Raw genomic sequence first — 27,569 nt, forward strand, 5'->3', positions numbered from 1 at the left:
CGACATAAAAATCACTGTGACCGGCGGTTTGTTTTCTTTTTTTAAATACGCATTGGAGTCATTTGAGAATATTGCATATTTAAAAAAGGGGAGAGGTTTACCGAAGTTTAACAAGTGGCCGCAACACGCTTCCCTGTTCGTTGGCCTTTTTTATTTTTTTTAAAGGCATTGTTCTCAAATGAGCCAACTTGGCATTATAAGTACTTTTTGGGAATTTGAGATTGAGAGGAATAATTCCCGCCTGAAGTGAAGTGATCGCTACACAGGCGTGTGTGGATTTTGGTTGCGCACCATCCATCACATTTAATTGCCGAAATCCATCGATCTTTTCTGGTCTTTTGACCGGGAATATGGCACCGTGAAAATGGTGGCGTCACGTGCACGAGCTCAATATCGTAAATGACAACTTAGCGATATAGTAATTTTTGCGTGACCAAACATGAACAGAGCCCTTGATATCTGATTCCAAAAGGAGTTCCTAACTTTTGCATGTAAATAGGATGAGGCGATGAATATGAGGAGAATTTCATGGCCATAATGGCCCTCTGAGGTAAATCATAACTGCAAAGTGGCCCGCGACAAAAAATGAGTTTGACACTCCTGTTCGTCGGCTTGGCGCCCCGGTTTAATTGGACTGGGCCAAAGTACTTCCTCTTGGTTGTTATCACTTCGATAGTATTTAAATTGCACCGATATCACATTGGGCATATCTGGATGTGCATGTGAGGACATCAAAATTGCGTAATATGGAGAAGGTGATTTTTTTTTTTTTTTTTGCCTTTTGATTTTGATGGCACAGGTTTGCCAGAATTCTCTTCAGATTGGAGGAAGAGCATGTGTACAATTTTGAGTGGCAGAAGGAATTTGGTAATCATCCTGAAAAATTAAATCTGGAAAACTCATTCTTGGCATTCTCTTTGTGTGACTTCCCGGCGCTCAAGTGGCGTTCCGACAAACGTCCCTTAACCAAAGTCAATCATTAACACGCAGTCACACACTATCGGCTGGCCTTTTGTGTCAGTCTGCACGTGGGTGTGTGTACGGGAGGCCTGCGCACCTGTGTTAGTGGCCGTGTGTGTTGATCTGTATCTGTGATTTTGTGTGCATAATTTTATGTGGGTCCGTCTCGGCGAGTGTTTGTCTGAACGCAGCATAACGTATGCAAACACGTTCCTCTTCTAGGTGTGCTTTCCTGTTAGCTTGTTTATCTCGTCCACAGGTACAAAATTCAGACAGTTGGTCCAAATATTTTAGCAATTATTAACACTCTGAAGCACACTATTGTTAATCCATCCATTTTCTTAGACGCTTATCCTCACAAGGGTCGCTGGGAGTGCTGGAGCCTATCTCAACTGTCAACGGGCAGGAGGCGGGGTTCACCTTGAACGGGTTGCCAGCCAATCGCAGGGCACATGGAGACAGACAACGGCCGGACTTACAATAACACCTAGGGGCAATTTAAAGTGTCCGATTAATGTTGTATGTTTTGGGGATGTGGGAGGAAACCGGAGTGCCCGGAGGAAACCCACGTAGGCACGGGGAGAACATGCAAAGTGTGGGTCCAGGATCGAACCCGGGACCTCAGAACTGTGAGCCCAACGCTTTACCAGCTGAGTTACCTACATTTCTTTCTTATAAATTATAGCCTTTTTCTCTTGTGATTAATTTTATTCATAAAATTACATTTCTTCTCATAAAAATACACATTTGTCTCAAGATGATCTATTTTCCTCATAAAATTACTGGTTTAATTCATGTACCATTACAGCAGAAAATTCAATAGAATTTCCTGTAAATTTCATTTTGTGCCTTTTTTCTATTTTATGCCACCTTTACTCATGCAGTTACATAATATTTTCGCCCCAAATTATTTTGCTCATAATTTAAAAAAAATCACATTTTCTCAATTAAAATTCTATTCAGAAAATTTGTCATAAAATTGAATGTTTTTCATAATATTTGATTTTTTTGTCAAATCTCTTTTTTTAATGTGAAATCACATATTATTACCTTGTAAATCATATTTTTTATTCTTTTTTTAAATCACATGCCTTTCTCTGATAATGTTCAAATTTTACTCAACGTTTTCTCAGACCGTCACACCGGGTCCAAATCACTTTATTGGCAATAAAAATGAATCACCACCCAAAACAGCACCTTTTTTGGGAAGGGGGGGGGGGCATATATCTGAACATACAATAAAAACAATGTAAAGTATAAAAAGTGTATAAACGCATCAGTGCAAAACATCACATCCATCATACGACAGCATAATGCAAGAGAGTTGTTTTCCGGGCGGCGGCGTCCAATCGCATTTTTCCCCACAAAGTCGGTCCTCCGTCCGCATCAGGAGAGTCGCAACTGTCAACGAGACGACACGTTAGCGTCGGGGTACCGTTTGCGTGTACGTGTCTCAGCATTCATCGCGTTCCGTGGCACAAATTGAAATCAATGCAACGTCACCACGGCAATCTAGAACCGTAAAAACACTTCGGTGTGAATGTTTGTCGCACAGCAATCATGGCGACTGTTTGTGGAAACACAATACGAGGATCAGTATCGGCATTCTGTATAAGAAATCGGAGTCCAACCTTGAACTTCCTCTTGCTGAATCCCAGCCAGTGCGGGAAGTCAAAAAGTGCATCCGAGTGGTACTTGAGCGTGAAGGAGGCGTCAACCCACTCCGGTCTGATACCGGCCATGTTGCTGGCCGCCCACGTGTCCAGTGCGTCGGTCAGGTCCACCTGGGGAGGACGACTTGAAAGTGAACTTTTTAAAACAAAGACAATCATCCAGCGCTTCGAGTTTGACTCACTTCCACCTCGTAGCTTTCGCCCGCCACTGACGAGATGGCCCAGTTCAAGCCCGCCTCCATGTGCCACCGCACCACTGGGTCAGCGCCCCGCATGCACACCACATAGAGCTTCGCTACCTCTGCAAGGAATCAAACACACGCTCAAAACAGATTCGTGTGAGCTTGCATTCAACCAATAGGAGGAAATGATATTTATGTAATTTACAATACAGCTGTAGGCGTGTAATGCTCGTATCTCAGCATTCGGTACAGAATAACAAATACCTGTGCTCTGAGGCATGCGCGTGGCTACCAGCACGAAAATGTTTTTGGACACCAGGCTCCTCCGGAAGTCGCTGTACTGCCACAAGTCTGTCAACGTGATGCTCCTGTTTAGTTGTTTGGAGGAAGAAAAAAAAATACCTTTAATGATATTGCCTTTTTCTTCTAAAAAGAATATATATATATATATATATATATATATATATATATATATATATATATATATATATATTCTACCTTTTAATATGAACATTTATCGTCTTGTTGAAGCACCACTTTAATTCATACATGGAAATATTCATCACTGTTGAAACAAAACTAAACATCTAATTGTATAACTTTATGGACACATACCTTTAATTCCTTTATTTAAACATTTCTTACTTCAAAAAACTAAATTCTTGTACTTAAACAATTCCCACTTCATCAAAATGCAAATTCGATGAATCATCGTTTTATTGAAAAATAAAACGTTGCTATACCTAAATATCCAATTCAAACACGTTATTTAAACACACCATTAAATCTTGTTTTTTTAAAAAAAAAAAGTTAAAGAAATACTTTCTGATTTTTGATGGCAAAGGATTACCTTTTTTTTTTTTTTTTTTTTTTTTAACTTGAATTCGTGTTGCCGAAACTTTCATCGCATTGTTGAAACGTAACTTTAACGCAACAAATCTCACAAACAAACAAACAAAACAAAAATCTTTCCCCCATTCCCGGCCCCAAACCAACCTGCCCAGCGAGCCGTGGAAGACGACGCTGCCCGCGGACGTGTCGCAGGGGTCGGCCAGCAGCAGGCTCGTGTCGGGGTCCCCGCGGACGACGCTGCGGAGCGGATTGCTCTCCACCGAGAAGCCGTTCGGGGGTCCCCGGAGAAAGTCCCCCAGCTCCGTCACTGTCATCCTCGGCAAGCTGTCTTGCGCTTCTCGTTCCATGTTGACTACTTCGTCAAAGTGACTACTCCGCGTCTCTTGCTTTTATAACACCGGAAATCTACCCGTGGTAAGAACGTGCCACTTCCGGGCACCTATCAAACTGAAAGTCAACTATAAAGTCTTATGTTTGATAAAAGCAAAGAAAAAGATAAGGGTAATACGTGCTTTATTACCTACGCAAAGTTAGGAGTTACAGAAGTCCTCTATAATTACATAAAATAGCATACTATCGCAGAAATAAATAAGGCGTTCGTTTTTGTTAGTTTGTTCACTCTTTATAAGTGTAGAAGTGTTAGCAGTGGTCTAAAAAGTTTCTATATAAAAGTCTTAAATTTGATCAAAGTTGTCTGAAAAAAAAATCTTAAACGTCATGGAAAATATCATTTAAAACTTGCCACATTTTATAGTGTTATTCTTAGATGTGGTAAATAAAAGTGGCCTTTAGAAGGCTTAAATGTGGTCATGGTGGACCTTAAAAGTCTCTTGAACAGCTTGAAAATGATAGAAGTGGTCTTAAAACGTCATTAATTTGCGTGAGGATAAGCGGCTAAGAAAATCGATGGATATACATCATTTTTCTTTTGCTGAAGGTTGTTTTTTTTTTGTATGTTTGCTTTGTTTGCTATTGTGACTTTGCACAATGAAATAAAAAAAATGTTCATATCTTTTTTCCTCAGAAAGTGAATGTTGGATTTTTTTTTTTTTTTTCTCGTGACATTTCTGACCCTTGTAAAGTTACGTACTTTTTCTTCCGAATTACTGCTTTCTTCTTGTAACAGTATACCTGTATTTTCTTCATGAAATGTAATGTTTTTTTTTTTTTTCTGGTAAAATGAAATGTTTTTCTCATAAAAATTCTGAAAGTTAAATGACAAATGATAGCCATTTCTTACATAATTGAGGCCATTCTTCCCTTGTAAAAATCATTGAAATATAAATCATAGAGGTATAAATGGTCATTGCAAACCTTTATACTTGAACAGTGAGTCACACGGAATATCTTTATCACTTCTTTTTTTCCATATTTGGCTCCACAGCGTGTTTGCGCACGCTGGCCGGCGTTTGTCCGATTGCTTCCGCTGACGTCCATAATTCACACCAAGTCCTTTTTATTCCCCCCCCCCCCTCCCGCTATCTGTTTGCACACTTTGCCCTCATCATCACACTTTCTGCTGTATACATTCCCAGTTGCCAAATGAGGTTTTGTTTTCCTGTAAAAGTAGTTGAGGAAAGCTTTTCTTTTTTTTTGGGAGTTTCTGCGGTTCAAATTGTTTGACTCACTTGCTCCAGATGTCTGCAAAGAGTGGCGAGCCACATTTAGTGCCTCATTTCTGTAAGTGGTTTGAAGTCTTTCTGAAAATAATTACACTTCATTTTCATTAAAAAAAAAAAGTTTTTCCTCATCTAATGGGATGTTTTTGGCCATATATATTTTTTTATTGCAATGACAATCTTTTATCTCATAAAAAGAGTTCTGGTAAAAAAAAAAGAAATAAAATTATTGTAAATGATATCTTTTACTCGTGAAATTTTTTTGTCAAAAATATTTTTTTAATAAAATTAAATGTAAGAGTTTTTGTTTGTTCTTTTATGGAACAATGTCAGAGCTTTTTCTCATGTAAAGCATCTACAAATTATGTATTGTTTAATCATTTTTACATTTTTTTATAAAATTAAATTTTTTTAATGCACAACATTTCTTTCTTAAAAATTATAGCTTTTTTCTTTTGTGATTAATTTTATTCATAACATTACATTTCTTCTCATAAAGATACACATTTTGTCTCAATATGATTTATTTTCCTCATAAAATTACTTTTTTAATTCGTGTACCCAGAGCTCCCCTTTTTACCTTTCTCTTGAAAATTCAAGAGATTTTCCTGTAAATCGCATTTTTTTTCAATCTTTTTAATTTCATGCCGCCTTTACTCATGCAGTCACATAACATTTTCTCCCCAAATTACTTTGCTCATAATTAAAAAAAAAAGTTAACCTAAAAACTACATCTTTTTCACTCCTAAAATTCTTTTCAGAAAATTAACATTTTTTGTCATAAAATTAATTGTTTTTCTTAATATTTGATTTTTTTGTAAAATCTATTTTTTGTGTGTGAAATCACACATTATTACCTTGTAAATCCTATTTTTGTAATTCTTTTTTTTCTTTTTTAAATCCCATACCTGTCTCTGATAATGTTCAAATTTTACTCAATGTTTTTTTTCCCTAAAAGTAAATTTTTCCTCTCGCAAATTCATTTTTCCCTTCTAATAACATCTGGATTTTTCTCTGAAGATTTTCTTTTAATAAAAAGACAACTATCTCTATTCAGATCAATGACATTTTTTTGTCATGAAATAAAAAAAATATTGTAAAATGTAATCTTTTTCCTCAATCCTCATTTTCTTGGAAACTACATCTATTTTTTCTTATAAATTTTGATATTTTATTCTAAAATGCCATCTTTTTTCTTATAAAGCGGTAATTGATTACTAATTAATAACTATTAATGATATATTTTCCTCCATAATGAAACATTTAACAAAAAGATTCCCTCGTTTATTTTTTTTTCATTTCACACGCATCTCTCTCTTTTCTTTCTCTTTTTTTTTCTCCTGTCGAACTCAATGGCCTCAATACGACGACCTCTGGTGTCTACGTACAAGTGCACGTCGGTTTTGATCTTTGCACCAGACAAACCAGAGAGTACTCCCATGCATTAAGAGTTCACATTTACAAATTGCAGTAGCAAACAATAACGCAAGACCAGTTCGAAACTGGTTTTGACTATCAAATGTATAAAAATGAAACAAGAATTCTTTTGAAGAGTTCATCTATGTCATGGGTGCCCAGACTTCTTTACCCAAAGATCTACTTTTCAAGCAGTACTTACAATGAAAATATCAACAAACAAACAAAAAATACATTGCTAACCGAACCAAGCCGACTATGAACTATAAATTTGAAAGTTCGCTTCCAATTTTGTTTCATTTCTTTTTTAACCGACAATGATATCCGTCTGTTTTTCTTGGTGTAAAACAGAATTATTGCTTGCAGAATATCTTTCGGGATGCATGATGAAAGCTGAATGATGCTCCCAAAGAGTTTTAAGGTTAATTTAAGGTTGATGTTGCCTCCTATATTTAAAATACAGAATTAGCTTTTTGTGCAGTGTATTGTCTGCGCTTTCATCCTCAATCAGACTGTGCCAAGGTGGAATTTTAACATTACACACCATCTCATCCTGTACTTTCTACTTTGGCTTCAGACCAGACCTTTTTACTAAAAAAAGAGAAAATTTGGTCCAGTTGAACCACTTTTTCTTCAATTATTCACGTACTCGTTCCATCTTAAAACAACAGCATTTCTTTTTTAACTTTCTCCATTAATATCGAAAGTAAACATAAGCAGCATGTCTAGCTCGTCTTTGCTCTACGTTGCCCAGACTGTGTTGCTAACTAAAGCAGCGACGGTGGACACTGTCATTACAAAACACATTGATGGAGTGCGTGTAAGGATTGCAACATTTGTAATTATGAGTATACCCCTTTAAGAGCTGAGGGGGGCGGTGTTGGGTAAACTATGCAGGAGTGTGTGCCCGAGCAGCAAGGTCGCTGTGAGAGAAACTTCCACGTGCTGCCGAAATGTAAAAAAAAAAAAAATGAAAAATACACCAGGCTGATGTCTTTTTTTTTTTTGATTTGGCACGCTGTCACACGTTCGACCAAAACTGGTTCGATCACAATTGACACATCGAGCACCCCTGATCTATGTCATGGTTTTCAAAATGGATTTCTATGTTCCTGGTCTTGATTTGTCTCGGGCTTGACGCGGTTTCAATTCCCAAACGTTTGTGGTCTTGTCGAGTCCTGGTCTCGGGCAAGTCTTGGTTTCAGATATTATGGTCTAGCCTACCTACTGATGTGCTTATGTGCATGTTGCGTACATTAATTTCAATGTCTGCCTATATTTGTACCTATTATCCCTAAGTGCCGCTTGCCCCTTTTATTTGCTTGTCCTGACCTTATACCAATTCTGTTTGAGCATTTTCAACTTGACTGTTTATTCATATTATTCGCATAAAAGGCAAACATTCAATCAAAACTGTCTGTGTTTGGTTACCCTTACCCTAAAATTTGAAGGAAGCGGCCTTTGGAAAGTCCTAAATATGATGAATTGTTTTCAAAAGTCTTGAGAAATCTCGAGTCTTGCTATTGAAAATTTCTCAAAGGTGCTTCTTCTTTTCCTTTCGGCTTGTCCCGTTAGGGGTCGCCACAGCGTGTCATCTTTTGCCATCTTAGCCTATCTCCTGCATCTTCCTCTCTAACCCCAACTGCCCTCATGTCTTCCCTCACCACATCCATAAACCTTCTCTTTGGTCTTCCTCTCGCTCTTTTGCCTGGGAGCTCCATCCTCAGCATCCTTCTACCAATATACTCACTCTCTCGCCTCTGAACATGTCCAAACCATCGAAGTCTGCTCTCTCGAATCTTGTCTCCAAAACATCCAGCTTTGGCTGTCCCTCTAATGAGCTCATTTCTAATCCTATCCAACCTGGTCACTCCGAGTGAGAACCTCAACATCTTCATTTCTGCCACCTCCAGTTCAGCTTCCTGTTGTTTCTTCAGTGCCACCGTCTCTAATCCGTACATCATGGCCGGCCTCACCACTGTTTTGTAAACTTTGCCCTTCATCCTAGCAGACACTCTTCTGTCACATAACACACCAGACACCTTTCGCCAGCTGTTCCAACCTGCTTGGACCCGTTTCTTCACTTCCTGACCACACTCTCCATTGCTCTGTATTGTTGACCCCAAGTATTTGAAGTCGTCCACCCTCGCTATCTCTTCTCCCTGTAGCCTCACTCTTCCCCCTCTACTTTTCTCATTCACGCACATATATTCTGTTTTACTTCGGCTAATCTTCATTCCTCTCCTTTCCAGTGCATGTCTCCATCTTTCCAATTGTTCCTCTGCGTGCTCCCTGCTTTCACTGCATATGACAATATCATCTGCGAACATCATGGTCCAAGGGGATTCCAGTCTAACCTCATCTGTCAGCCTATCCATTACCACTGCAAACAGGAAGGGGCTCAGAGCTGATCCCTGATGCAGTCCCACCTCCACCTTAAATTCCTCTGTCACACCTAAGGCACACCTCACCATTGTTCTGCTGCCATCATACATGTCCTGTACTATTTTAACATACTTCTCTGCCACACCAGACTTACGCATGCAGTACCACAGTTCCTCTCTTGGTACTCTGTCATAGGCTTTCTCTAGATCCACAAAGACACAATGTAGCTCCTTCTGACCTTCTCTGTACTTTTCCACGAGCATCCTCAATGCAAATAATGCATCTGTGGTACTCTTTCTAGGCATGAAACTATACTGTTGCTCGCAGATACTTACTTCTGTCCTGAGTCTAGCCTCCACTACTCTTTCCCATAACTTCATTGTGTGGCTCATCAACTTTATTCCTCTATAGTTCCCAGAGCTCTGAACATCCCCTTTGTTCTTAAAAATGGGAACTAGAACACTTTTCCTCCATTCTTCAGGCATCTTTTCGCCCGCTATTATTCTGAATAAGTTGGTCAAAAACTCCACAGCCATCTCTCCAAATTGCTTCCATACCTCTACCGGTATGTCATCAGGACCAACTACCTTTCCATTTTTCATCCTTTGTAGTGCCTTTCTGAATTCCCCCTTATTAATCATTGCCACTTCCTGGTCCTTCACACTTGCCTCTTCAACTCTTCCTTCTCTCTCATTTTCTTCATTCATCAACTTCTCAAAGTATTCTTTCCATCTATTTAGCACACTACCGGCACCAGTCAACACATTTCCATCTCTATCCTTAATCACCCTAACCTTCTGCACATCCTTCCCATCTCTATCCCTCTGTCTGGCCAACCTGTAGAGATCCTTTTCTCCTTCTTTCGTGTCCAACCTGGTGTACATGTCTTCATATGCCTCTTGTTTAGCCTTTGCCACCTCTACCTTTGCCCTACGTCGCATCTCGATGTACTCCTTTCGCCTCTCCTCAGTCCTCTCAGTATCCCACTTCTTCTTCGCTAATCTCTTTCCTTGTATGACTCCCTGTATTTTGGGGTTCCACCACCAAGTCTCCTTCTCCCCTTTCCTACCAGATGACACACCAAGTACTCTCCTGCCTGTCTCTCTGATCACCTTGGCTGTCGTCGTCCAGTCTTCCGGGAGCTTCGGTTGTCCATCGAGAGCCTGTCTCACCTCTTTCCGGAAGGCTGCACAACATTCTTCCTTTTTCAGCTTCCACCACATGGTTCTCTGCTCTACCTTTGTCTTCTTAATCTTCCTACCCACCACCAGAATCATCCTACATACTACCATCCTATGCTGTCGAGCTACACTCTCCCCTACCACTACTTTACAGTCAGTAACCTCCTTCAGATTACATCGTCTGCACAAAATATAATCTACCTGCGTGGTTCTACCTCCGCTCTTGTAGGTCACTATATGTTCCTCCCTCTTCTGGAAATAAGTGTTCACTACAGCCATCTCCATCCTTTTTGCAAAGTCCACCACCATCTGTCCCTCAAAGTTCCTTTCCTGGATGCCGTACTTACCCGTACGTACTTCTTCATCGCCCCTGTTTCCTTTACCAATATGTCCATTACAATCTGCACCAATCACAACTCTCTCGCTGTCTGGGATGCTCAGAACTACTTCATCTAGTTCCTTCCAGAATTTCTCTTTCAACTCTAGGTCACATCCTACCTGTGGTGCATAGCCGCTAACCACATTATACATAACACCCTCAATTTCAAATTTTAGTCTCATCACTCGATCTGATACTCTTTTCACCTCCAAGACATTCTTAGCCAGCTCTTCCTTTAAAATAACCCCTACTCCATTTCTCTTCCCATCTACTCCGTGGTAGAATAATTTAAACCCTGCTCCCAAACTTCTAGCCTTACTACCTTTCCACCTGCTCTCTTGGATGCACAGAATATCAACCTTTCTCCTAATCATCATGTCAACCAACTCCTGTGCTTTTCCTGTCATAGTCCCAACATTCAAAGTCCCTACACTCAGTTGTAGGCTCTGTGCATTCCTCTTTTTCTTCTGACGCTGGATCCGGTTTCCTCCTCTTCTTTGTCTTCGACCCACAGTAGCTGAATTTCCACCGACACCCTGCAGGTTAGCAGTGCCGGGGGCGGGCGTTGTTAACCCGGGCCACGACCGATCCGGTATGGGATTCTTTAGATGAACGCTCATATTTGTTTGGCACAGTTTTTACGCCGGATGCCCTTCCTGACGCAACCCTCTGCATTTATCCAGGCTTGGGACCGGCCTACAGATTGCACTGGTTTGTGCCCCCATAGGGCTGCATTAATTTCTCAAAGGTGCACTGGAGATTAAATTGGGACACTTGGATAAAAGCCAAAGAACAAAAATAGAATTATGTGTCACTCAAGTAGGTTAATGTATGTTTTGTCAACACAAAGCGTCCACCTATCACCCATCACTGTGTACACACACAAAAATATATACAAATACACGTGCACGCAAACACATGGCTGCTATTTGCTCACGTGCGTCCAGGTTTTTTTTTTCCATTTGTTTTTTTTTTTTTCCAAACAAAAGTTTCTCAGGTTGCCAAGTGATACATTTTCATGTGATCACAAACATCAAATCCTTTTTTTTTTGTGGTGTTGTTGCTGTTTCAACAACAACAACAAAAAAATAGCATTTAATTCAACAATATAGAGTGTTATGAAAGTTGTATATTTGTATGTTACCGTGCCTTTAAATGGGACTTTGCCTTGAACAAATTCTCAAGAAGGCATAGGAATTTGCTGAAAATGGCTGTTTCAAACCAAAATGACTAACTTCCTGTTCACTTTTGATAGAAATATCATTTGTATTTCTTTTATCTCGTCGCCCAGCACAACTGGTTCAAATCCCCCTTGGCAGATTTACAGGTTGAAATATGATTGGACAAAAACCAATCAAACATATACTGGAACTAGTACAGCCAACATAAATATAAGAAAAGGAAGAGAATAGACTGTTGGGAATAAATGAATACAATTTTATGTAAAAAGAAAACATTAGGCCCTTGTTGTATGGGTCAGTGGTTCTGATTTGTGTTTAGGCCACCACTGCCTCCTCGTGTTAATTTTCTTTCGGCCAGGTTGTGTTGTTTTGTCATGAAACATCGGAAGGAAGGTTGCTCTAATATACACAAAATTAAATATTGCGAAATAAGAAGTGTGTAGTTCATTGTGAGTGGCTAGAGCATCAGAGCAATAGTTTGAAGACTTGGTATAAAACAAGAAACTCCATTAAGTTAACTTCATAAATTCTGAACAAATCACCCCCCTCTGAAGGCGATTTCTCTTAACAGCAGGAAATTTGTCAGGCAGGTCCAGCATCCACTGACCCACAAAAAAAATTCTCAAGAAGCCATGCTATAGAACTTACAAGTACCATTTTGGTTGAAAGCTGCCATTTTAGGGTCAATTTGTACATTTCCAGAGGTCCTCGTAAAGATTTTGTCGGCCACCATGCTGCCTGACTATAACTCAAAACAAATCATTCTTTTGCAGAGCTGCTTTCCTTTTCATTTCACAAAAAGATCAATTGCTCTCCTCTTTCTCTTTTCTTTTTTTCGTCTTTTTCTCATCATTTCACCGACTCGCTTCTCAGCATCCTCCATGGCAGGTGTCCTGCCCTTGGGCCGAGGTGCGCCCCTCGCGACAAAGTTGACGAACACCGCCAATAGGAGACGACCTCAGCGGCAGGTTCCCGAACGGGAGCTGCTGATTGGTTGCTAGGGGCGTTGCCCTGGGGGGGGGGGGGGAATCTCGCTGCCGGGGTGCTGTTGGGACTGCCAACCGGAGCGACGAGGCGAGACAGACGGACGGATGAAAACAAGCCGCACAAACCTCACGATACCAGGTTGAATTGGTGGCACGAGATGGCTCAGTGAGCCCACACGTCGACGAAGAGAAGGTACAGTTGTGATTTCGCGTCGTGTCGGGGCTGTTCGGCGAGCCTGCTTGCCTGGCGCTGTCCACAAAAGGCAGGGAGGCAGTCGATGTTTTGATGGCAGATGTGACGACCACCGGGGCTAGCTTTGCGGCTAAGGACTTAGCTTTGGGCACGGAGGGATGTATCAGAAAAAAGGAGACCACTTCGTGAATAATGCCAGCCTGCTTCTACGAGAAATTAAATATGCTAATCGTACATTAGATCATACAAGGCAGCCAGCCAAATTAGCATTGCTAATTGTTATTATCAGCAGAGACCACCCATATGAAATTAGTGGCAATGGGCCAGGCTTTGGACTGGAAAGAATTGTTATGTTGATTCATGTTAAATATAAAATTATGTTATTAGATTTAACGTTATTGTGGCTGTGTTTGGCTTTACCATTAAAGCTAGTCAAGATTGTGACTTATTGTGGCTGTGTTTGGCTTTACCATTAAAGCTAGTCAAGATTGTGACTGAGTCTTATAGGTGAATTCCTCTGGTTTGCATTAACAATGGATCCATTAGGTTATGTAATATGTATTCTATTTTGACAATGTGATGTTAAATCCTCTCTCATTTAATAGTGTTTTGGGAATATTATTATCAACAATTACGAATTTTCAGGGGCGCTGCCATTTTCGCGAGTCACATGACCTACGTGGGCGGATGGGACGTGTTACGTGCCGTTCCAAACGCTCGATTACATGGGACACCATTACGCCCAGCGCTGATTTCTTGGATTTGTCCTCATCTGATGAAGAAATAGCAGTATCGGTTGATCGGGGAAGACGGCGGAATACTTCAATTTAGATTTGTACCTGTGGCTGTAAATAATGCCGCCGAGCGGCAGAGCCGTAAGCTCGCTGCTCCATACCCGTCAACTATATGATTTAGCCGTAGTTCATACGGATTTTGTGGTGAATCTTATGCATACGGCCGTATATCACAAATCATATGGATTCTGAAACTGCAGACCAAATTCCGTTCTCCCCAAAAAGTTCTTGTGGTTTCCCAACAGTTTTTCGTCGCGGTCGGTCGAGCTCACTAGTAGAGCGTTTGCGGTCGACTTGCTGGCGTTCCGGCTCGCACATCGGCAGCGTTCACCTTCCTCCTCCTCCAAAGTGGTTCCTCAAAATAGCCGATGACACATTTTTCCACCGCGCAGCGTCACCGGGAGTCCGCCGTGAGTTTGGGTACGTTAGAACCAATGTGCCATCATCTCTGCAAAGTGATGGAAGCAGTGCTTTGCTTACCTCACAGCAACGCAGACTGTGAAAGGATCTTCAGTGTAGTGAGAAAAGTTCACAAAGAGTTCAGAAAATCACTTGCTCCAGAAACACTGACAGCATTATTGCAATGCAAAGTCAATATGGATGGATGCTGTAATTTCCAGCCGAAGGGTCGGCATTTAGAGTTGGTGAAGAAAATTACACATGTATACAATTATGAACACAGTAATGCCACTAAATAGACTTTGATAATTAGACATTAACTTCAGATATTATGATTTTGGAGATGTACAATAAAAATAATTGAAAAACAATGTGTTTTTTCCCTCCGTTATTTTGACATATAATTTGCTTCGGTATGTTTTAGGGTTTTTTTTTTTTTTGCTCTCCATAAGGATTTTCTGGGTAGTTTATACAGGTTGGCGCTCCTAGAGGCCCCATAGCTCAGTGGTTAGAGCATTGGTTTGGTAAACCAGAGGTTGTGAGTTCGTACCCCAATGGGGTCTCCACTCCCCCTGAGGGGTTGCGTCAGGAATCCGGTATCCGGCGTCAAAACTGTGCCAAACAAATATGAGCGTTTCATCTAAGATGACGCGCTCCGGCGACCCCTATCGGGCCAAGCCGAAAGAAACCATACAGGTTGGCGCTCTGAAAAGTTGTATACTTTACAGCCACAGGTTCAAGTCTGTATGAAGTCTTCCCGATCAACCGATACTGCTATTTTCTTCATCAGATGAGGATAAATCCGAGAAATCAGCACTGGGTTTAAATGGTGTCCCATGTAATCGAGCGTTTGGAACGGCACGTAAGACGCCACATACGCCCACGTAGGTCATGTGACTCACGAAAATGGCAGCGCCCCTGAAAATTCGTAATCGTCGATAAAAATCTTCCCAAAACACTATTAAATGAGAGAGGATTTAACGTCACATTGTCAAGATAGAGTACATATTACATGACCTATTGGATACATTGTTAATGCAAACCACCGGAATTCCCCTTTAACAGTATAGTCACAACATTTGCAGTGGCGTAAACTCAAAACCTTTGCAATCAATGTTACCCCTCGCTGTATGTCTAAAATTGGTAAAAATCAGACAAATCATTGAGGAGTTCATCATTTAAGGACCGCTGGAAAGGCCTAAATTAGCCTAAAACGTCAACTACAAACCATTGTGGCAGACTTCCTGTATCTTTTCACACATGGCTTCTTGAGGGTTTTTTCTGTCCGTCTGCTCAGGATGGACATGTCTACCACATTTGACGTTGCTGAGTGCGCATTTTATAGCAAGTCATCATCATATTTGGCCATCGGGATCTACCCACGCTCAGTGATGAGGATGAGAATTTTATTTACAATGTATTTTATTGTTCATCTCGCTGGTATGCAAAGTTCAAATTTAATCGGAATCAAGACAAAATCTCTTGTATGTGTTTGGTTTCGAAGGACCCCTGGAAATGGAAAAAATGGCCCAAAAATGGGCGCTTCAAACCAAAGTGTCAGAATTCCTGTCTTTTTGAGACTTTTTTTTTTTTTTGAAGGGCCCATGGTAATGACCAAAATGACCTTAAAATGTCCACTTCAAACCAACATAGCAAACTTCCTGTGTCTTCCCGTGCATATCTTCTCGAAAGGGTTTCGTGCACCAACTCATGATAGTCATGATACCCAATTTCTTGCTTGATATTGCTCAGGGAAATGTTTTTTTTTTTTTTTTTAATACTGGTGTCTAGTACACGCACACATTTTGGGCGAGTCTTGGGCGCTGACCCACACAAATATCGAGAGTCGGGCCCTCGCCTCATCATCCAGCCCCCCTAGGGACCCTCCATCTCACCAGCTGTTTGTCACAGGCTGTCTGCATCGGCGACCCACTTAACTCCATTGTTCTGTCAGTTTGGGTCACCGACTCAACATGGAGTACCCAATCGAAGGAGATTCTGTAGGTTGCATAGATCATAATGCTCAGGTTTGGTTGACACTTATGAACGACAATGTAACTCCTATCTCAATCATAAATTTTTTTTATTAAAGACCCTGTAAATGACCCCCAAAGTCTTTTACATTTGTCACACCACAGAGAAGTGTTGTTAAAAAGTCTGCCAAATTCAAAAGATTTAACAAATCAGTAGTTATACAAAATAAGGGTCCCAAATCATCCATCATGAAAAATAAAAATAAATTCTGCTCTTGAGTTGCAGGACTGCATTGTCTCAGTTCTGCCATCTTGGCTTTAAGTGTCCATTGAAGCTCTTATTTTCAAATTAACTGTGGAAATAAGTATGTTTATATTATTTTTGTTAAAGTTAGATTCACGTTGACGATGAGAAAAGAGCTAACTAGCGGGAAAATCCCGTTTCACTGCTTGTTTGGTGTTGTGAGAAATCCCAGAAAGGTGTGTGTGTGTGGGGGGGGGGGGGGTTGTTGGGGGGATAAAGCCAATCTTTTTCATCTTAAATAATGGCATTGTCATTTTATTTTAATGTCAAATTGCATGTTTTGTTTTTTTCTGTTTTTACATGCATCTTGTTCAATCCATCCACTCTGCAGGTCATTTAAAGTGGGTCAGTCGTTGGCCACGATGCTAATGATGATTGTGTGGGGTCACAAATGGATTGTTTGCTAATTTTGCTGAGCATAGGTGGGATTCTATTTTTCTTTTTAGGTTGTCTCTGGATCCTTCTTAATGTTTTTTTTTTTTTTTAAGTACAGTGGAACCCCAAAAGTACCCGCGGTGTTGACGACATGCAATTTAAGTCACCCGAGACGTCCGTGTAACAAGGAGACATTTTGTGCATTTTATTCTCACAACTCAAATCAGTTCCCAGGTGTCTTAGCGACATTTCTGTGGCATGATTTTGTCAAATACTCCAAGAATGATGGCGATATAGAAGGCATGAGCATTTCACGGAAACGATCGTTCCGTTACCGTGTCGTTACCCAGCCTGAGAAAACACAGAACCGAAAGTCTGTTTCCCAGATCTCTGGGCTTACTTTTAATAAAATTCGCCCATGTGTGGAATGTAAAACAAGTTCTCAACGAAATACAACAATCTGTATAAAACGAACCTACATGAACCCCTTTATTTTTAATGATTAAAATGCCCAGCTTTGTCAGTGTGGTTTACAAACAGCACCGGTTTCCGCTTCTGCGCTACGCATGCGCAAGGTCGAGTTATTCACTCAAACGTTAGTCAAACATGTTGGTTGCTAAGCGTAAAAGACAAATGCTCATGCCTTCTAAGGCTTTATTTTGAAGTCCATGTAAAAACCAGTTCCCATGAGCATTATCAATGGGAACCGAAAAATCGTTTCCCACCGTTTCCCAGGACAAAAATCAACAGAACCGAAAGATCGGTTACCATATTTGCCGAAATCCTCATGCCTGATATAGCATATTTTGTGTCATGGCGATATTTATGGGTCAGTGGCGAGCCTGGATCTTGCTAGGCGTGTTTATTATTATGTGAATTTGCCTCACCTCGGGCAAAATTCAAAAGGTCTCCCTCACAGACACATTTTTTAAAATATATTGATGACTTGAGATTTACTTGTTTGACACATTTCACATTTAACAGGTTTGCAGAGATTTCAGATGCTAAATTATTTGAGAACAAACGTGAAAAGGTTATTTTCCATAATTTATGTCTCCTTTAATTGTTCGTTGGAGACTACAGGTTGAGTATTTCTTGCTGGTGGGGAAAAAGAGCATACTTGTTTTTAACCTTCCAATAAAATAACCCCCCCACCGACATGTCGTGAACTCACTCCCATCTTTACTCATTGTCATCGTTGTTGCCACGGATACCACCTGGCGCCACACACGCCTGCCGGTTTACACGGTGTGGTCCTTCGGCCGGGCAAGTCTGCACACACATAAACATGCACACAAAAGCACACGTGCACAATGCACACACATTCCTCGGAATCCACTCCCTGTCTTAACAGCGCTGTTTATGTGAATAAGAGGAGATGGACACCCCCAGAATTTACCAAAGATGTTTTTTTTTTCAAGATTTGAATATTTTTTTTCCCGTTTCGAGTCATTTTTCCGGATTTTTTTTTAATGTGATCAGCGTATGAATTCCATTGACACAATTCAGTAATTTTGATTTGAAATGTACATTTCATGGACATTTGGCTCATCTCCAACATGTTGTATTTACTCAGTTCGGCCTTTTGTTTTGAAGCATCCATTTTGGTGACGTTTTTTCTGTTTCAAATTATCTTTTTGACTCAATTCTGTGTCCATTTTACCTTGTCATTATGATTCAGTTATTCAGTTTTAGTTATGAACCTCCAATTTATGTTAATTTGTGTCCATTTCCTGCAATGGTATTAGTCTAATTTGAATTCTGCATTACAGTGTCCATTCTTAATGGCATTTGATCCATTTTCATGTGTCCTTTTGACTCTATTTAGCCATTCTTAATTGAAGTTTCTCTTTTGGGCACATATTCTCCAGTTCCATGCACAGTATGAGCAAAATTCGCCCATATTGTTGTGTAGCACCCTTTCTAACACTCTTAAGACTATTACCTGGGGTTATCATAGTCGTTAATGTACTGTACAATATTTCTGATTGCCAGTATTTCTCCTGAGGGCCTTTAATTTTGACAATACCAGATGTGACTGATAGAATGGGCTCAAGGGGGCACCATTGCACTCTGCAGCACTGACGGCTGCTTGCATCCCACCAGAGCAACTGACCCATCCATCCATCCAACCATTTTCTAAGCTGCTTATCCTCATGAGAGAGTACTGGAGCCCGGGCACAGGGCACTAATTGAAAGCTATCAAATTGTAGTTGGAATATACTGTATCGTAATTGGAGTGAATCATTTCACATTGTATTGAATCGCAATATTAAAATCAGAGCAACTGGAATCATAGTTGGAGTGTGTCACATGATAATGTAGACGTGTCACATCGTATCAGAAAATTGTGTGGTGTCATAATTTCATGTTTTGCATTGTTATTTTGGTGAATCGTATCAGATTGGTAATTGGAATGAATGGCATAAGAGACTGTTTTATTATGTTTAAGTCAAAAAACACAGGCTCATGTTGCACATTTACAGTATAACGACACAAAGTGCAAAACAAAAAATAACTCATCTCGGACTGGGGGGTTAAGGAAAAAAATTATCACTGTCTTTTTGATTGATATTGAAAAACACAATGGATAAAGATGATTATTCAGTATTTATTCAACTACCAAATTCACATTTGAATAAAATTATAAAAGAACAGCCAGAAAATAAATTAGTAACAGGTAAAAGAATATACATGGGGAATAAAAAAAAAGGATATTCAAATAAATATTTGTCGTTCCTGCTGTGTCGGATTTATAGTGATTCTTGTAACGAAAGATAAAATGAGTAGAAGAAGAAAGTACCAGTTTATTAATAGACCTCTTTTTTTAAAAAAAACGCACACGCATCATAGACCTGCTGCAAGAAAAAGGGAGATCCCTTCAGGGTTCTCTCACAGCGCAGGAATTTGAAAACGCACCATATTGATTGGCGCGATCGTTTCTTCTTCAGGAATCATGTTTCTATGATCGTGAGAAGCCAAAATCCATTAATCAGGCCAGCGCTAATACAAACAAACACACATGAGAAAGTTTGCGTGTGGCCATTAAAAAGTCTCAGCACTTCCAGTTGATTTCTTGTCCCACAGTGTCAAGTTAGCTTTGTTAGCTTTCTTCACCTTATGCGACACCGTTAACAAACCGAGAGGCAAAAAAAAAAAAAAAAACAGTTAACACCTGTCTCCCACACGGGGGAGGACACAAGCAGTCTTTTGTTAATGACTAATCAGAAACCTGTTGAGCAAGACTGTTCACAGAATGGCCTAACTTCATGGCTCAGCTTCGTTTTGAGCATTACATCAGCTAAATGAAACGACAGTTGTGGTTAAAAAAAAAAATGCAACTGCTGATGGAGCAACTGTTATCGTGGCGATGGCACACGTCCCTCCTTTCTCTTGTGATGTCTACCCGCGTGAAATCAATCAAGACTTCTTAGTGACTTTTCTGACCCTCTGCCAACTATTTATTCATTGGACTTTTTACATATTTTTCCGTATGGCAAGAAAGAGCCCGATGGAAGGCAATGACGGAGTCAATCACATTGACACGGCGGCCATTTATACTGTCTGTTTTGAGGTTTTTGGGGTGTTCTTGATGTTCATGATGCAGATGAGAAGACAATAAGAAAGCTAAAATCATGTTTTTTTTTAAATCAAGACTTCCTTTTAAGGCCACATCCCCCAAGCCCTACGACGAGAAGATCAGGAAGAATTCACCGGATTACCACAGGTCTAGTTGACACACTGACTAATCAGGTCAAGTTAAGCAAGTTGAACGACTCGTCACAAGACTTGAGTGTCACCCAATAATAAAAGGCAGCCTGACAAACAGCCGCTGTGGCCATCAGCTGATTACGTAGTACGATTGCTTACGTGGGCGAGTATTTAATTGATGATGCGCAACTCTCAGTTGGTGTACGCAAGTACAAAAATAATAATAATAATAATAGTGAGTTTGCAGCGTCTCCACCTCGTGTCAACGCACCTTTTGTTTCATTTCCATTTCCAGCCAAACCCAAGGCTTCAGCCTAGAACGTCTAGTTGGATGCCGAACCAAAGTGAAAATAAATGGTTCATTCAGAATCAAATATTTACACAATAAATTTAAAAAATGTTTTCTCCAATCAGCTTTACATTTTAGAATTGTAGTGACTTAAGTGGGTAAACCAAGCATATACAGTATTTATCATTTATCTTTTAAAGATAGTAACCATCATTTTTTGTTGATTAGAGGTAATTGATTAAATAATGGGGGGGCTGTGGTCGACTGGTTAGAGCATCTGCCTCACAGTTCTGAGGACTGGGGTTCAAATCCCACGCCTGCCTGTGTAAAGTTTGCATGTTCTCCCTGTGCCTGAATGGGTTTTCTCTGGGAACTCTGTTTTTCTCCCACATTACAAAAAACATACATTAATTGAAAATTCTTAATTGCCCTTATGCGTGATTGTGAGTGTGAATGGTTGTTTGTCTCTATGTGCCCTGCGATTATCTGGCAACCAGTTCAGAGTGTACACCGCCTCCTGCCCGAAGATAGCTAGGATAGGCACGAGCATTCTTGTGACACTTATAAGTGGCTCAGATCATGGTTGGATGGATGATTAAATGCTTTTCATTCTAATCCCATTAAAGTTAGGACCTTAAAGACATATTTTGTTCTATTTTCACTTTCTGAGAATAATTACAAAGTTAATCATATTTTTAGCCATCAATATTCACATTTACACAAATGTGTGTGTGTGTGTGTGTGTGTGTGTGTGTGTGTGTGTGTGTGTGTGTGTGTGTGTGTGGTGTGTGTGTGTGTGTGTGTGTGTGTGTGTGTGTGTGTGGTTGTTTTCTGTTTCATTCTCCTGAAACAAGAAGGGGCTTGTTTTCCCACATTGGGCCTCTTGGGTGTGACACTCACCGGGGTGATGTCATGACAGTGGTGGCATCAACAGCGAAAAGACCCCCCAGGGGATAAGGTTTTCTACACAGCAAAAGAACAAGATACTTTTTGTTCCAGGTCTTACGAAAAAAGTTGTTCTGCAAACTTGTGTCTTTGCTTGTTTTGTGCTAAATTGGGAAGTGCTGAAGGGATGAGTGGCGTTCCTTATTTTTAGGACAGAGGGCCATTTATAACTGATTTTGTGACAAGTAGGAAGCAGCACATTGATCAAATACCTGGGTTACTATTATCAGGATGAACTAGTGAACTAGTGAGACAAATGCTATGAGAGCAATTCTCTTTACTAGAAACCCTATGCATTATCTTTTCAAATGCTCGTCAAGTTTAACAGTCAAACTTTCACGTCTCTCCCAGGATTGAGGGCTTTTCCTGTTTGTCTTTGGCTTAGCCCCACCCGCCTGTTGAGGGGTGTGTCGGCTCCCAGTAACTCAACACCATTAACACGTTGAGGTTACTGTAACTGGCCAAACAGCCTCGACCAGTGAGCTGAAGGAACTCAAACGCTAACGCACACCCACATGCCGCATGTGTCGGCCGTCTGGATCAAGCTGGTGCATGCATGGCATTCTATCATACTACACTGCTGCGAGATGAGCAAGGAAGAAGAAGGGAACAGGTGTTGGGAGTAGTTCTTCACGTATGATCTGAAGGAGTGTTGGAAAATCCCCCCAAGAGGGAAGAAGAAAATACAGCAAGTGGAAGAAGAAAGGGCCAGGAGATCCACCCAAACATCTTCAACTACCCAATCGCAGCAAGCACTGAGAATTGGATCCCTCCCTCGTTCACCACCTGAGAGTTGAGAAAGTGCAGTTGTGCCTCAGAGAGCCAGAGGCTCGAGACAGAGACAACAAAGACCGTGCTTGGCACGTCCGCTGAGCTTTGAAAAGAAAGAAGATCTTGGAAAACAAAGAACGCCTTGGACGAAAACGTTTTGAGAGGAAAAGTTGGAATCTCTTGGGCTACTCAGGTCACTGTTGGACAGAACTTATTCAGGACTGAATAAACACTGGATGTACAAGGAGATGGAAGATTTCATACACACGGTCAACACCATCACTTTGTGTTACCTGTATTTGTAAAAGTTTTTCATTATTCGCTGTCAAGACAACATGCGTTGTCTTTTTTCGGATGGCAAATCTGAATTTTTAATGAGAAACTACTGAGAAAAGCACTCACCCAACAATGATGTCCATGGAAGATTTTGGAAGCATTGCCAGTCTCGTGACTGAAAGTGGAATATCAGACAACGGTGACAGCCTCTTCATGAGAAGCCAAAGCCAAAGCCTGGATCAGGACCAAGACCTAGTCGATTCAAGTCAAGGCCTGGACGGGATTGTCATGGACCGCATTGCTTCTTTGCCACTGCCTTTGCACATGTATGATCCCATCGACTTTATCGGGAGATTTTCAAAGTTCCAGTCCAGGTCCAGAAACCGAACACGAATCATCGTAGGTAGGTGAAAACATAGTAGTGCCCTTTAAAGATTGAATATTCCAATGGACGCAGGCAAATGTCAACCAAAAGTCAGGGAGTAACCACAAGAGACGGAATTTTAATGGGGGGGGGGGGGGGGGCACATATGAAAATGTGCTCATTATATGAAGGTTATTGAATGTTAGCCAATCAGTAGTCACTCCGTGCGACCAGGCGCCGGGTTTCAGGAACTTTTTCTTCTGCATGTCTGTGACTTGAGCAGTTTACGAGCTGATCTGAAAAACGATAATAATAATAAAATGTTTTAATATGTGGCATCGGACACAAGCACACAACTAACTTTAACTTAATTATGTGGTGAAGACATTGTTGAAATGATTGAGTTGTCCACAAATGTGAAACAAAATGAGGGTTTTACCTCACGATGTTAGTCGGGCAAAGATAAATGATTTCATTTCAATTTGTGTCAGCGCTTTCTGTCCAGTCACTCGTCTACTCAGTTAAAAAGGACAGCTACGTTTCTCAGTTGATGTTTTTGTCAGGGCTTCTCAATTTCACATGCTGTCACTGCCGTCTTCGTCTTCTTGATCTTCTTCTAAGTGAGTCGTCAAGTACCTTGGTAGCGAGGCCGTAACAGAATGGAGAAGAGGTTTGTCAGGTCTGATTAGAAGAAATAAATTACAGCCGGTAGACATAAAGTTCATTAACGTCAGCGAGTTTCCATATTGCTGCAACAAAGAGGTGAGCCGGTATGTGCAACACGCATGCCTGATGAGGCTCGTATGTTTTCATGCAATGTCATGTTAAGCATTCCAACAATCACATACCACACCAGGAGGTCATCAGTTAACGGCCTGTTGTGTGCTTCACGCCGCTGGCCTGGACGGACGTGGATAACGTGTGTGCTGTAAATGTATTTTGTCATCATCAGCAGACTGTCAATTCGCTAATATCCTATCAACAGTGGTTTTTCCTCACGCTCATCTTAATTAATGTTGCATTTTAAAACAAAGGGGATCGTAAAGTGCAGTAAATGTCAAAGACACGTCAAGAAAAAGAATTGGCGTGGTTGAGCAATTTAGTTTCTGCATTCTCTCAACATTACTACACTCGGTAGTAATGGAAATTGGTTAACAAGGGTCTGACAAATAAGTTGGAAAATGTGCATTTCCTGTGTGCTTAGAGAGATGTCCGTCTTAAAAATAGGGGTGGTTAATGTGGCCTTGAGTTAAAAAAATATTTATTTTTTTTCCACAAAAATCCAACTTAAATAAATGTCCATCTTTTGTTTGTAGGAAAAACTAATAGTTATTAAATCTTGCCTGTTTTTAAAATTGTTTTTTTTGTTAGTCAAAACATGCAAGTCACAATCCTTAATAAATTAACATTTTAAATGTTTGACATCATAAAATAAGCTGTCAAACTGCATGGGTTAGCTGGTCCATATCTAAGGATGAGGCCAGGTCTACATAGATACTGTGGACGTTGCACAGTTGTAGTTTGTTCTTGCAGTTGATCATGGATGCTAACGGCCCTGGACCTCACTGAGACGATGAACTCCGCAGAAGGAAGGACGCATATGATAGATAGCCGAGTCTGAGGAACTGTACAGTTGTTCAGTGCCACGACTGACGCAGTAAAGGAGCCATCCCCGGAGAGGGACCACGACCGGGGCGGAAAACAAGAACGAGCCAGTTAGCTAGCCAAACAGCTAGCTAGCTAGAAAAGAGGTGGTTGCTTAAAATCAACCCAGGTTATATATTTGGCCACAGAACAGCGAGGAATCCTGGTTAAAGTAAGCCATTTTAACCTAAAAAGAAATACTTTTTCGGCGGCAGAAGCAGGAGACAAAACACACTCAACAGCAAAAATCATACAGAAACGGCAATAGATAGTTTTCAAATAATCAAATTGGAGTTTTCAGTATTGGACAACTATTTATCTTGAAATAGTACAAGGGGTAAGGAGTCTATTTCGATTCTGAACTCACTTGTTACTGTCCACAAATTTACTGGAGCCGTGTAGTTAGTGCAAGCAGTGCACATCAGTGGGGACAAGCTTTGAACTGCGGAAGTTGCTTACATAAAATCTATCGGGGGGGGGAAATCACCCAGACGAATAGACTTTAATTACACAATGAAATCGATAAATCGTGCAGCCAACTCTCATTAAAAATAAGACTACGGTAAATGGCAAAATAGTGCGGCAGGTTAAATTACAAGATCCAGTCTCCGGCCCTTCATCCCCTTCCTTCCATCCCTCCCTCCCTCCCTCCAACTGGCCTGTAAGAGGATTGGCTGCTCTCATCTCCCGACGACATCTGTGTATCGCTGTCCTGGGAGAGCAAAACAGAGAGGGGATGGGTGTTGTTTAGCCGGCGAGATAGCAACACCGAGCGTACGCATCCCTCTCTTCCGGCACTTTCCATCCGCAACGCCTCATCCCGTCCTCCGCTACCTGTCACCGTGGCGACATAGCCCCCTGCAGCCATGGCGACCGGCCAGCAGGACTCGGGCTTCTTCGACATCAGTCTCAGGTCTCTGCTCAAGTCCTTCGGAGCCAGTGAGTAACACCCGGCCAGCTATGACTGCTCAAAAAAAAAAAACGCGTGGATTTTCAGATGGCAGTCTTGACAGGACCGTGTCACAGCATTTAGCCGCTTTACGTAATGCACTGACAGTGGATGAAGGGTGAGCTGAGGATACAGCGGATACACCTCAGCACTTTACTATGTTCATGACACAGCAAGTTATTTGCATCTCAGTGGGCCAAAAATCAATGAGATGAAAGATAAAGATTAAAAAAGTTAAAAAAAAAACAATCTGCAACTATGCTTTCTTTTTTTTTTTTTTTCTTTTTCAATTTATTTTATACATGTGCTTATTGGGTTGGCTCTAGCAGAAACATGGGTTTATGTTGTCCTATTCCGGTGTGTCTTTAGTCTGTTGGCTATTGTGATTTTTGACTAAGTAGACTATTTGCATCATCGAGGTGTCCATAATACTCTTGGAAAACCTGATTTCGTCTGATCTTGGAGGCCAAACAGGGTCAGACCCGGTTAGTACTTTGATCCGAGACCAACTGGGAATACTAGATGCCCGTAAGCTTACCTAAAAGAAAGACGCTCGTTTCCAGTTGTGTCAGTCCCAAGCCTGGATACATATGGAGAGTTTGACTCACAATAGGCATCTGCCAAAACTGCACTAGGGTTTCGGGCATACTGCAGCCTATCCCGGTTGACTTTGGGCTAGAGGCGGCATACACCCTGAGCTGGTTGCCAGCTGAACGCGGGGCACATAAAAACAGCTATTTCCACTCACATTAACACCTACAGTGTCACGACTAGAACACAGGTTGGACCCAAATGCACAACTCAGGAGACGTAGAGGCGGTTCAGGAAACGTTTCTATTCAGTCCAGTGTCGGGGATCAAACAGGCAGTCCACGGAAGCAGCGGTAACAAAGTCGTCAGGCGTGAGAGGCAGGTCGGTAGGCAGGCAGGGGTCGGTACACGGGAGAGCATGAACGGAATCAGGAGAGTGCAGGAACGGGGCATGAGGCAACGATCTGGCAAAGGCCAGACCGTACATGGGGTCCTATTTGTATCAGCCGTGATTACGTGGAACTAGGCGCAGTGCGTGCCACGTCGGGGACCGGCAGGGCCACGACATACAGACAGTTTAGAGTTTTCAATTTACCTACCATGCATATTTTTGGAATCTGGGAGTAAACTGGCGTACCCAGCGGAAACCCATGCAGTTATGGAGAGAACATCCAAACTCCATACAAGGGAGTTCAGGGGAGGGTTAGTCCTCAGAACTGTGAGGCAGCGTCATCCAAAGTGCCACCCCAAAAAAGGTGAAAAAATTGGGAAAATTTCTAAACTTACCCTTGAGTTGGAAAATACACCAAGAACATGACAGTTCCTGAGTCCCATTCCAAACATCACCACTGCCAAGGTGTCTTTCAGGACTCCACTCAGCTATAAGGTCAAACAGACAGAGCAGCGGGAAGATCAAGTGACATGTCGAGCCCACTCGCTGCCTAAGCAGCTGACAGTTTGACGCCTGCCGCACCGAAATAACAATCACGTCATTGCGCACACTCGCCAACTGAGGAGGGTGACTCACGCTGTGCGCCGGGATCGATCCAGATGTTTCCGTGTCTTGTCTGAAGTCTGGATGCCGTCACAACTGGAAATAGATAGTCTTTTCTTATGGGAAGAAGCTCCGGTAGCTCTGTGGTGTTTGTCACCGTATTTGATATCTCTCCACACCGTGAGCCACCAACATGAACGTAACTTACATTTGCATTTGAGAGAGCGGAAGGCCACATTAGCTC

At 41.3% G+C, this 27,569-nt stretch overlaps 2 protein-coding genes across 3 annotated transcripts in view; one reads left to right on the plus strand and one right to left on the minus strand.

Annotated features, from left to right (window-relative positions):
* Positions 1–2,102: 2,102 nt before the first annotated feature.
* On the minus strand, positions 2,103–4,129 carry LOC133491941 (mesenteric estrogen-dependent adipogenesis protein-like). The gene is made up of 5 exons (XM_061803698.1): positions 3,812–4,129; positions 3,080–3,183; positions 2,816–2,934; positions 2,592–2,744; positions 2,103–2,361 (listed from the first exon to the last, which is right to left on the minus strand). The coding sequence occupies exons 1-5, from the start codon at positions 4,012–4,014 to the stop codon at positions 2,347–2,349; spliced, it is 594 nt and encodes a 197-aa protein (XP_061659682.1). The 5' UTR covers positions 4,015–4,129; the 3' UTR covers positions 2,103–2,346.
* Positions 4,130–12,875: 8,746 nt separating this feature from the next.
* Positions 12,876–27,569, plus strand: part of fryb (furry homolog b (Drosophila)) — a 55,362-nt gene continuing 40,668 nt past the window's right edge. The window contains exon 1 of one of the 2 annotated variants that reach the window (XM_061802381.1): positions 12,876–13,007. Coding sequence is in view for 1 of the 2 variants with exons in the window: in XM_061802382.1 (XP_061658366.1) it covers positions 25,719–25,791 (73 nt within the window). In the remaining variant the exon portion in view is untranslated. Of the gene's footprint in view, positions 13,008–25,595; positions 25,792–27,569 lie in introns of those variants that run through there. The other variant, XM_061802382.1, reaches the window with a different exon arrangement.

This window comes from Syngnathoides biaculeatus, chromosome 18, assembly GCF_019802595.1.
Source record: "Syngnathoides biaculeatus isolate LvHL_M chromosome 18, ASM1980259v1, whole genome shotgun sequence".
Classification (NCBI taxonomy): Eukaryota; Metazoa; Chordata; class Actinopteri; order Syngnathiformes; family Syngnathidae; genus Syngnathoides; species Syngnathoides biaculeatus.